General features: G+C 37.2%; 1 protein-coding gene across 1 annotated transcript in view; it reads right to left on the bottom strand.

Annotated features, from left to right (window-relative positions):
* Positions 1-12,516, bottom strand: part of Pla2r1 (phospholipase A2 receptor 1) — a 120,645-nt gene that overhangs the window by 81,492 nt on the left and 26,637 nt on the right. Inside the window, 3 exon segments of the mRNA XM_015479221.2 lie at positions 7,583-7,726; positions 8,189-8,302; positions 11,699-11,872. Coding sequence (XP_015334707.1) covers positions 7,583-7,726; positions 8,189-8,302; positions 11,699-11,872 — 432 coding nt within the window.

A 12,516-nucleotide genomic window follows, 5' to 3' on the forward strand; every position in this document is an offset into this window, starting at 1 on the left:
GGAGGAACTTTTTCTGATGGAAGCAATAGCAGAGCCAAGCAAGAACCTGGTGTAGCAGAGCAAGATGGTGGTTGAGGGCTGGGATGCAGCTCAGGGGTAGAACGCTTGCCTGACATGTGGGAGGTGCTGGATCTGCTCCTCAGTATGTTCACTCTTGTGTGCTTGCCATGCACAGCCCCCTCACCCTCACCCCCAAGATGGAGATGAGTAAGATCCCCCAGTGATGTCTCCCCACAGAACACAAAGCTGAACAGCTATTCATGCACCAAACTACCTTCACAAGACCCAAGGAAATCAGATGAGAGACTAGGCCCTGCTTTTAGTACAACAAAATGAAAGGGCATACTGAAGAAGGCAGGAAGGAAAGTGTCACCTCTCCTCCAACTCCAAGCAGTCCGGCACATAAAGAGATGCCTCCTCCTTGGGGGAAGTAGAGAGAACCATGTTCGAGGTCTTCAACTTGAAACCCAGTACCAGGCCCACCATGGTGAAACCCTGTGACCATGGCCCCTATTGCCAGACCAGTTCCTGTGGACTGACCCCCACGAATTGTTAGGCTGACTGTCTCCACTAAGTTTCCTCCAATCTCCAACAGCAGAGCAGGGAGCAGGACTCCCTTCTTGGGGAACAGGGCATGAAAGCTAGCACAGGGCTTTGTGTTGGAGCCCCAGTGCCAGGCCCACTGCAGTGAGACCCAGCACCTCTTAGAAACTGAAGACCTCATTCACAGGCCACAACTCCTAGATAGAGCCTCTGCGTCAGCCTCAGCATCAGATGGAGATCGGTTGAGTTTTTGCCTGCATCATCTCTGGCTGTAGAATGAAACTGGGGTACACCTACCCTCTTCCTGAGACTGTACAGGCCCCTGCAGCTATGAGATTCAAGTACAACCTAGTTTAATTCAGCCTTGGTGTCTTCCACCACCAGTCTCAGACAGCAGCTATTTTCTTTTTTGGGGTGGGGTGAGGTAGGTGGATACTGGGGATTGAATTCAGGGCCACTCAACCAGTGAGCCACATCTCAGCCCTATTTTGTATTTTATTTAGAGACAGGGTCTCAGTGAGTTGCTCAGTGCCTCGTTTTTGCTGAGGCTGGCTTTGAACTTGCAAACCTCCTGTTTCAGTCTCCCGAGCCACTGGAATTACAGGCGTGTGCCACCTAACTCGGCTAGCCAGTTATTTTCTGAGGGCAATGCTCTCAGATAGTGTTCTAGAACTGCTTGTGAACTAGAAAGACCTACATCCTAGGGGCACAGACTCATGTTTTGGCCTGTTTCTCTGCCATCTGTGGTGGTATGGGCCTCGGAATACCCCTGAGACTGTGTAGGCCTTTGCAGCTATGAGACTCAGGTGTTACAGCTTAGTGACAGTCTTAGTGGCCAAGGGACTGCCTTCACAACACTACCTCAATCTTGGGCAGTATAATGTGCTGCAAAATGCCATTGACTGTGGGTAGGAGAGGGTGGTAAGTACAAGACTTTGCCCTAGACCTCAGTGCTGAAAGTCAGGGCTAGGCCCTTCTCAATTCTGAGGAATTCAAAGGTCTTTGCCCTAGACCTTTGGTGAACCTTAACACCAGGCAGATCCTGGTGGGTTCATCCCCAGGCCTGCCTGCAGATGAAGCCTCTGGAACAGCTCCAGTGCCAGGGGAAGATACATGGCCTCAGTATATTGTATTTCTATTCTAGCTAATGGCAGAATAGGGCCACAAGTCCATCTCATCAATAGACAGCCCATAGAGTGAGCCTTGCTCCTACCCAATTTGTGTTGGTCTTAGTGGGCTATGGGCTCAGGGTGTGATGAAGCTTGGGTGGCCACAGGTATGACACAGGAACCTGGGGCTGGTCCATCCATCTGCCTAGGGCCAGGTAGAATCCTGCAGTGTAACCACAGGCCAGTAACTGTGGATGAGGCATCTGGGGTTATTGGTGTTCAAGAAGGACTTGAAAATGCTGAAGGGGTAGAAAGCTTACTCAAAGAAATAATAACAGGAAACTTCCCAAACCTAGAGAAGGATAAAAATATCCAAGTACAAGAAAGTTAAAAGTTACCAGTCAGATTTAACTTACCAGGGCTAGCCCAAGGTATTTTATAATCAAGCTCTAAAAGGTGAAAGATGAAGAGAAGATTCTCAAAATTGCAAGAGAGACAAACAGCACATTGGAGTCTCCCAATTTACTCAACAGCAGACTTCTTAGCAGAGACCTGGTAGACCAGGACAGAGTGGCCTGAGATTTTCATAGTACTGAAGGAAAAAGAAATAAAAAGACTATCTTCTGAGGATACTGTACCCAGCAAATCTATCCATTAGAAATGAAGAAGAGATCAAGACATTCCCAAATGAAAACTTGAGAAAATACAATACTACCAGATCTATTACACAAGAAATGCTAAAGGAAGTTCTTAAAACTGAAAGAAAGAGACATTAATGAGTAAAAGTATTTATGGGAAGGTAGAAAACCTACTAGTAAGAGTATATAAACAAATTCAGAATGTTCTCATATTTTCTCATATGGTAAGTATGGTGTTAAACCATTCATATCTTTAATATAAAAACTAAAATTCAAAATGTTGAAAAATAATAACTACATTAATGTGTTAAGAGATAGGCAATATAGAAAGATGTAAAATGGGCTATCAAAAAATTTAAATGTGAGGAGGAAGGGGCTGTGAATGTGTACTTTTCTTAGTAGTATATTTTCTCTTGTTCTTTTGTATTTGGTTCTGTTCTGGTCTTTAAGTTGGTAAAAATTAAAAATAACTTGTTATAATCAAAAGTTATGTTTTGTAAGCCTCATGGTAACCACAAAGCAAAAATCTATAATAGACAAAACAAAATAAAAAGTGAAGAATCAAAACATACTGATAGAGTAAATCACTTAACCATAAAGGAAGACTGTAAGAGAGGGAGAAATAAAGAATTATAACAATACTAGAATACAAGTTATAAAGTGATTGTAGTAAACTTAGCTATCAATAATTACCTCAAACATGAATGAATTAAATTCTCCAATTAAAAGACATACAGTGTCTGGAGCAAAAAAGAAAAGAAAACAACAACAACAACAAAAAAAACCAAGACCCAAATATACATTGCTCACAAGAAACTCACTTTACCTCTAAGGACATATATAGGCTGAAAGTGAAGAGATTGCTATGATATGACATGTAAGTAGAATCAAAAATAAAGCAGGAGTAGCCATATTTATATAAAATAAAATAGACTTTAAATCAAAAGCAGTAAAAAGAGAAAAGGAAAGTCACTATACAATAATAAGGGGTAGCCAGGCACAGTGGCACACAACTGTAATCCTAGCAACTCAGGAGACTGAGGCAGGAGAATTGCAAGTCTGAGGCCAGCATCTGCAATTTAACAAGACCCTGTATTAAAACAAAAATAAAAAGGGCTGAGGATGTGGTTCATCAATATATGGAATGTGGAAAAACTGAAAGCTCTCTTTTTAAGATCTACAACAAGACAAAGTTGCCAATATAGTCACTTTTAGCCAATATAGTCTTGGAAGTCCTAGCTAGAGCAAGCAGGCAAGAGGAAGAAATAAAGGACAACCAAATTGGAAAAAAAGAAATCAAATTGTCAGTCTCCAGAAGACATGATCTAACCAAATAACTTTTATAACTAATAAATGAATTCAATAAAGTTGCAAGATAGAAAGTCAATATATAAAAATGAGTAATGTTGCTTTATGCCAATAATGAATTATTTGAAAAAGAAATCAAGATAGCAATCTCATTTTCAATAGCTATCAAAAAGTCTTGAAATAAGTTTAGTCAAAGAGATGAAAGATATCTACAATGAAAATGTGAAACATTGATTAAAGAAATTAGAGACAAAAAGTGGAAAGACATCCTGTGTTCACAGCTTAGAAGAATCAGTGTTGTTAAAATGTCTGTATTACATGAAATGATTTACAAATTCAGTGCAATTCCTATCAAAATACTAATGATATTCTTCAGAAAACTAGAGAAAACAGTCCTCAAATTAATATGGAAACAAACAAAACTCCAAATAGCCAAAGTCATCTTGAACAAAAGAACAAATCAGGAGGCATTACACTGCCTGATTTCAAGACATACTACAAAGCTATAACAATCAAAACAGCATGGTATTGGCATAAAAACAGACACATAGACCAATGGAACAGAAGAGAGAACCTACAAATCTACCCATGCTTCCATAGCCAACTGGTTTTTGACAAAGGTGCTAAGAACACACATTGGAGAAAGGACAGTCTTTTCAATAAATGGTGCTGGAAAAATATCCACATGCAGAAGACTGAAACTAGACCCCTATCTCTTACCTGTTACAAAAATAAGCTAAAAAAAATGAAGACTTAAATGTAAGACATGAAAGTACTTGATGAAAAAAAGAGAAATGCTTCAGGACTTTGGAGTGGACAAGCATTTTTTGGTTGAGACCTCACAAATATAGGAAACAAAAGCAAAAATGGAAATTACTTCAAACTATAAAGCTAAGTGAAGGAATTAATCAACAGAGCACAGAGAGAATCTACAGAAAGGGAGACATATTTGCAAACTGTGCATCTGACAAGGAATTACTATCTAGAATATAGAAGGAACTCCAAAAATTCAATTAAAAAAAAACACAAACTAATAGCTTGATTAAAGTGGGCATAGGGCACAGTGGCACACACCTATAACCCAGTAGCACAGGAGGCTGAGACAGGAGGATTGTGAGGTCAAAGTTAGCCTCAGCAAAAGTGAGGTGCTAAGCAACTCAGTGAGACCCTGTCTCTAAATAAAATACACAACAGGGCTGGGGATGTGGCTCAGTGGTTGAGTGATCCTGAGTTCACTATCTGATAAAAAAAAAAAAAAGAGTCTAGACTTTGGGCAGGGGTTGTGGCTCAGTGGTAGAACGCTTGCCTAGCATGTGTGAAGCACTGGGTTAGATCCTCAGCTTCACATAAAAATAAAATAAAAGTATTGTGTCCATCTAAAACTGAAAAAAAAAAAGGTAGTGGGTGTTCCTTACTCCCATAGAGCTGACAGTTGGAGATAGAGAACTTAAAAAAAAAAAAGTGGGCAATAGATCTAAGTAGACATTTCTCAACAGAAGATATCCCAATGGCCAACAGACATAAAAAAAAAAAGTTTAATATCACTAGTCACCAGGAAAATGCAAATCAAACCACAATGAGATATAGCCTTGCCCCGATAAGAATGGCTATTATAATAAAGACTAAAGACAATCAATACTGGCAAGGAGGTAGAGAAAAGGAAACCCTTGCATACTGTTGTCGTGAATGTAAATTAGTATAGCCATTAAGGAAAACAATATGGAAGTTCCTCAAAAATAAATATATAACTACCACATGATCCAGCAATCCCACTAGTGGCTATATTTCCAAAGGAAATGAAATCAGTATGTCAAAGACACATCTGTTTTACATGCTTATTGCAGCACTATTCATATTAGTCAAGAAATGGAAACAACCTAAGTATCCATCAACTGGCAAATGGGTAAAGGAAACGTGGTGAATGGAACAGAATACTAGTCAGACATAAAAAGGATGAAATCCTGTCTTTTGGAACAACATGGATGGAACTGGAGATCAGTATGTCAAATGAACTAAACCAGGCATAGAAAGACAAATACTGCATGATCTCACTCATATGTGGAATATAACAAAGTTGATCTCACGGTAGTTAAGAAAAGACTGATGATTACCAGAGACCAGGGAGAATAGGTGGGGAGAGATGGGGAAATATTGATCAATGGGTGCTGAATTACAGTTAGATGGACATGGGAGGAACTGGTGTTTTTGCACCGTGAGATAACTGTAGTTGATAATGATGTATTGTGTATTTTGAGAAACTGTAAGAAATAATTTTGAAAGTTTTACTGGGAAATGAAATTGGCCAAATTACATTGTGTGCATATGTGAATAAGTAACAATGAATTCCACTAATAAAACTAGAATGCACCAATGAAAAAAGAAATGACTTGAGGAGGTAGAGATTTTAACCTGATGTCAATGCTGTGCAAGGTGTACATGTATCAAACCATTAAAGGCTGCCCTGTTAACATGTACAATTCTTATTTTCTTTATGTGTCAGTTAAAATAAACAAACAAAAAACCCTGGGATCCCAGAAGCACAGTGTGAAGACACTGGACTGAATCATCAGAAGAATTTCTTGATCTCAAAGCAACAGCATATACTGCAAACAAACCTAATGCCACTATTCCCATTTCTGGTCTTCTAGTCTCAATTAGTAGATTAGAAAAACATGAAACAGAAGAAAGGAGGCAGGGGAATGCAGGAGAGCATAAGAAAGAATGAAAAGATGAAGAAGAAAGACATGGACAGTGAAAGGTAAAAGAAGGAAGAGACAGAGGGAAAAGGACAAAAACAGCTGGCAGCATTTTTAGGCAAATTCTTGAAAGAATGGAAAAATCCCTGTGGGGGAAAAAAACGACAGGATCCCTACCCCTGTTGTACATTATTCGCAGGCTGAGCTATTTAAAGGAGAATAACAGTTAAAACCTGATTGTAAGGGGCAATATTTAAACATGACAATTTAGCCTTTTTAAAATGTAGAGTTGTTTCTAATTATTCTTGTAATGATTCTTTTAAAAATGGTTATGTTTTTATCTCTACTTTTGAGTTAAGACATTTATTCCCACAAGAACTAAAAAGAGGTAATAGACCTTAAAGACAGAAACAATTGGGCTAGATTGTAATTTGGTATTATTTAAGTCTTAATTATACCATTTTTTTTGTTATTTTAGGGGGAGGGTGTTACTAATAAGAGATACAGATGTGGTACAAAATCGAGAAGGGTGTAAAGTTATAATTAAATAGGGGGAATTGGTTCTGCTGCAGAGTAGGGTGACTAAAGTTGAAAATAATGCATTAGGCTTGGGATACAGCTCAGTTGGTAGAGTGCTTGCCTCGAATGCACAAAGCCCTGGGTTCAATCCCCAGTGCGCGCGCACACACACACACACACACATACACACACAATGCATTGTATATTTCAAAATAGCCAGAAGAGGGATTTTTGAATGTTCTCACTCCAAAGAAATGATGAGCATTTGAAATAAAGGATAAGCTAATAATCCTGATTTAATCATTATGCAATGCATAGATGTATTGAAATATATCGAAACACAACATTCTATCTCATAAATATGTACAATTATTGTGGGTCAATTAAAAAATTAACAAAAAAGAAAATTAATGAAGTAAATAATTTGATATGTTTAATTTCTAGGGGAATCATAAATAAAACTCAAATCTAGATTAGCAAAAAAGAGCAAGCTTCTAATGCAGAATGATTAAAGAAAGCAAATTTTTTAAAAAGAGGAAGAAAATGTTTGCTATGCTCAGGTTGTTTCAGCTTTTAGTAAAAGCATAAATACATCTGTTAGATTCATTGTGCTTTTGAAATTACAGATATTATCTAGTTACACATTTTTATTCATAAAAACATAAATCAGCTTTAGCTAAATTTAAATTATGAATTAACAAAAATAGAGGAATTTGAATATATTGAGAGGATAAGTAAACAATGTGCAAGAACAAGTTAAAACACTTACCAACTATTTCATGATCAGTGTGGTTTAAATATTTTTTACATATATAAGGCAAGGTGAACTCACAGTCCCTACTCCTCCAGGCATTTGATATAAATGTATTAAATACTCCACAGCGATATTCAACAAATGGATCAACGTTCGTCTCTGAAAATACAATATGTGTGTTTCAAGTGAGTTCAATACACACTGAAATGTAATTTTAGCATCAAAAGATACTTCTCAAAGATAGTCAAGCCTATTAGATATTATGATTTTGCAGCTAAAGTCCAGACATGACAATTAAATGATTTCCCAATGATGGCAAAAGAGCCAATTTCACTTTAAAGTGAATTTTTTTTTTTTTTTTCAATTTGTTGTTATTTCTAAAAACAGCAGCTGGAACCTGAACTCTAACCCACATTCTCCTGCAGCCTTAGCTAAATAGCTTACCTTCCTGGCCTCTACCTTATTTGTCTGGAAAAACTTGCCTTATAGGATATTTAGTTAGGCTAAAAAATATTTATAAGCCACTTCGAGAATAATGTCTTGTATCTACATGGGACATGCTGCTGCTTAAGGCCACAGAAAGATGCCACATGTCGAAGGTAAGTAAAACACTGTGGGTACCTGTGTTCCAGTTCAGATAGGTAAGTGGGGTGCCATCAGACCACTGCCAGCCAGTGTTTTCATCCAGCTGATTCAAACCTGTCCATACTTCTACTGCTTTACCACTTATGTGCTCTGAAAAGAAAATCATGGAATTAGAACGTTTTTAATGTTATACTTCTGTCTTGTTTTCCTATTCCTGGTTCATGGAGTCATTAATCAATTTTGTAACAGGATGGGGTTTAGGTGCTACTAAAACCCACCCTGATGCTTCAGAGGGACAAAAGCAAACCTCCACTGTCCTCAGAAACCCAGCAATCTCCTAAAGTTCACACTTGGCTGTCAGTGTTTCATTCAAGCATCCAAAAATGTTGTCCTTCAAAGGTTCTCAATGTACTCAGGGGTGCATTGTTAAGATTCTGAAGCCATCTTATTTTCAAAGGGTTCATGCATTTAAGACTTTTAGAGTGTAGATGAGGAAGTGTCCAGGGCCACTCCCAGAAAGCCAATGGAGGCAAGTCTTTAAATTTCAGAAAGTGTGCTGAAGCACAGCAGATCAGGGAAAGCCAGTCAGAAATGTGTGGCCAAGAGAAGCAGCAAAATGCAAGGGACCAGAGAGCATCCAGAGGGATCTCCATCAGGTGTGGACTAAAGCCACATGCAGTATGTTAGGGTTTAGCTATTAGATGTCTCAAGAGCTCATGTGTGAGACAGTGCAAGAAAGTTTACAGGCAAAATAATTGGGTTATGAGAACCTTAACCTAATCAGTGCATTAATTCCTGATAAGGATTAACTAGGTGGTAGTTGTAGGCAGGTAGGGTGTGGTTGGAGGAGGTGGGTCCCTGGAGGCATGCCTTTGGGGTATATATTTTGTCTTGATTGAGGGGAGTGCTCTCTCTCTCTCTCTCTCTCTCTTTCCTGGAGCCACGTCATCAGCTGCTTTCCTCTGCTACACCTTTTCACCATGATGTTCTTTGCTTTGAACCCTGAGGAATGGAGTCAGCTATCTATAAACTGAGACCTCAGAAACTGTAAGCCCCCAAGTAAACTTTTCCTCCTAAAATTGTTCTTGTCAGGTTTTTTGGTCACGGCAGTGAAAAAGCTGACTAAAACATTTGAGGCTGCTCCCACTACTTAGGTCAGAGACAGTTTATGGCAGGCTGGCTCTGTGGCTCCTGTGGCTGACCACTGCATCACGCATCTCATGCTTTAATTTCCCAGGTTATGAGGTCAGAGTATTCACATAGCAAGTCTGCAGCATCCTCAGTGATTGCACATGGAATCTCGTCCTAATGCTGATTTAATTATTCCTTTCAATAGCACTATATGATCATTAACAGATCGAAACAGGTTTTGTGATGACAAGAAATGTATTGAAAGATGCATTGATGCCAGGTTTGGTGGCGCACGCCTGTAATCCCAGCGGCTTGGAAGGCTGAGACAGGAGGATCAAAAGTTCAAAGCCAGCTTCAGCAAAAGCCACGTGCTAAGCAACTCAGTGAGATCCTGTTTCTGAGTAAAATACAAAATAAGGCTGGGGATGTGTCTTAGTGGTCGAGTGCCCCCTGAGTTCTATCCCTAGTACCCCCGCCCCCCCAAAAAATGCATTGACAAAACAGGGAAAAATTTCCATAATTCATATCTAAGTAAGTGCCAAGTAATGTTTTAAAGTAATCTAATTAAAATATAAATTATTCTTATATTTTGAATGTCCATTGTGCAATTGTTTTATTAACACACATAAAGGCATTCTGCAATTTATAATCTATGTTTAAAGTTCAAAAAACCTGTCTACTTATCTTTACAACTAAATTGACCCTCAATATTGTAATAACAAACTCAAATGTAAATTCCTTTGGATATTGCTTGGCATACATGACAGCTTAGAAAATTCTTTATTCCCATAGTTAATGTTCACCAGTAACTAGCAAGAAACATTAGAATATTCTCATCATTAAAAAATAGGTTAATTAGAACAGAATTCTGTCTTTATGAATAGACTTCTGTTTTCCTAAACAACTTTCAAAGTCTAATTATAGAATTGAGGAATATAAATCAAAGTCTCTGACATTTTATTTTCAAAAATAGTTATTGAAATTCAATGCATAATTCCAAATCTTCTCATAATATATTTTTGCAGTTAAGATAGATAAAACTGTAATTCATAAATGGTGTGCAAACTTTTACATAAAAACCTCCAGGTTAATAATAATTTTGGAAATTGGTGTTTTCCTCTAATATGTATGACTCACTCAAATCTGGGGGGAAGGGTAGGCATGCACTGTTTATCCATTTGTAACAATTCTTCTGGAAAATGTTACTGACTTTCAAAAGCTTTTAAGTAAGTGTGCCTCCTCTTCCATTCTGGGAATCCACTTCTATAAGCTTATAGAGAAATAATTGTGGAACTATGAACAATGAAATGTGCAGGAATGGTTAATAATTGTAACAAATTAAGTAAATAAGATAATTTTATCTGTCTCTAATTAAGAGGAGATTACATAAATACATTACTGCCTAACTACACTACTAGGTAATCATTAACAATTATGATGTATACTATATATTTACAGACATGGACACATGTTTCTTATAGGTAGGCGAATGAAAAAGGCAGCTTACCCACTGTGTGCATGGTTGTTAAATGGTTAACACACACTGAGTATTCGTTATGTGTGCTGGGCACTTTTCTAAGACTTCATCTGCATTATAAGATGTAATCTCCACTAAGCAGTAGGTACTATACTATTTCCTCTAGATAGTGGAGGAATTGAGGCACAGAGTGTTTAAGTGAGTTGCTTGAGTAAATCTGTTAGTAAGTGGTAGAGGCAGGATTCAATCCCAGGCAGGGAGCTCTCTGGTTCCTGCACCTATATTATGTGCAATAGCTGCCTCATGCTTTCATATGATACCATTTATTCATATATGCTATGTATATCCCATGCATTTATATGTTTTTGAAAAAGGACATGGTTAACTCTGGTTTATAGAACTATAGGTAATTTTTCATTTGCTTTTCTTTCTGTATAGCTGATTTAAGAATTATTTTCATTGTCCTACATGTGTAATAAAATTTGAGAAAAAAAGTGTCAAAAATTCTTAATAAAAGTGACTAATTTTTTGACACTATTTAATGTTTCCAAAAAAAAAAAATTTAAAGGGATTCCCAAACACATTTAATCTATAAAGAAGTAAAAGAATGATTTAGGGAATGGGTGAAACACAAGTCTCGCTTGTTAGTACAAATCCTTTGACATTTTATATTATTGTCTTATACTGTTAGTTCACATGTGTGTGTTTTTGTTTTTCCCACTAAAATGTTCAATTCTTTGGCATCTTCCAGAAAGCCTAGTATGTACTGCATGCAGTGAGTGACAGATAAACTGTTAATTAATAGAGTACTTAATAATTTATAAATGGAATTCAATGACTAATGTCTTCAGAAGAGACATTTTTGCATATGTGAACATAACTGTTAACAATAATCATTTTATCATACCAATATCAATGTGCGTCATCCACCTACTTACTCCTTATGAAATTTTCTTCACTTTCATCTGCAATACTTAATAAAGCACTTCCTTGCATCTGGCATGAAGAATGTGCCTCAGTCCAAGAGAGAAATGAAAGCAGGTTGAATTGGTAGCAAATGTGTGAATCGAGGTCCTTCTCCAAGACAGCATCACAACCTATCTCTGTAGAGGCTGGAAAAAAATCCATTTAAAACATTCACTATAGTGTTATTTTATCCATACAGACATATATTTTTAAGACACTTTTGAATGGAATGAGTCCAACTTGCAACCTCTAAAGCTTATCTATTCTTGATTAGGTCTGTTAGATGAAAATCCGCATTGTTATTTCATTGATGTCTTACAGTTAAACTTTTTCAAGATTTACCTAAGGATATTCAAGAAATTATCAATAAAGAAGCTCTGATACATTCAAGGAAAATAATAAAAACTGGTTTTAAGAGAAGGAAATAGAAGTGAAACATCGATAAAAAATAAAATCTGTATTCATTGGTGAGTAATCATTTACAGCTTTACATCAAAAGCTTTGTGAATTAAAATGTATATTGGAGACAGACACAAATGTTGTTTCAAAAGATTTTTCTCCCTAAATACCCAAGTGCTAAGTGGAATACATAGAATAGAATAGTTACATGAGTCAATAGTGAACACAAATTTTCAAATAAACATCAAGCACAGGAACCTTGATATTTGAATAGTTCTTTCAGCCAAGAGGAATAGAAGCAAAAAATCCACTTGTAAGACATTGGCCAAAGATTGCATAGTATGCCTGAAAGTAAATTTCATGAAGTATGAAATGTGGATCTGAAATCTCA

Source organism: Marmota marmota, unplaced genomic scaffold (genome assembly GCF_001458135.2).
Source record: "Marmota marmota marmota unplaced genomic scaffold, marMar, whole genome shotgun sequence".
NCBI classification, from domain to species: Eukaryota; Metazoa; Chordata; class Mammalia; order Rodentia; family Sciuridae; genus Marmota; species Marmota marmota.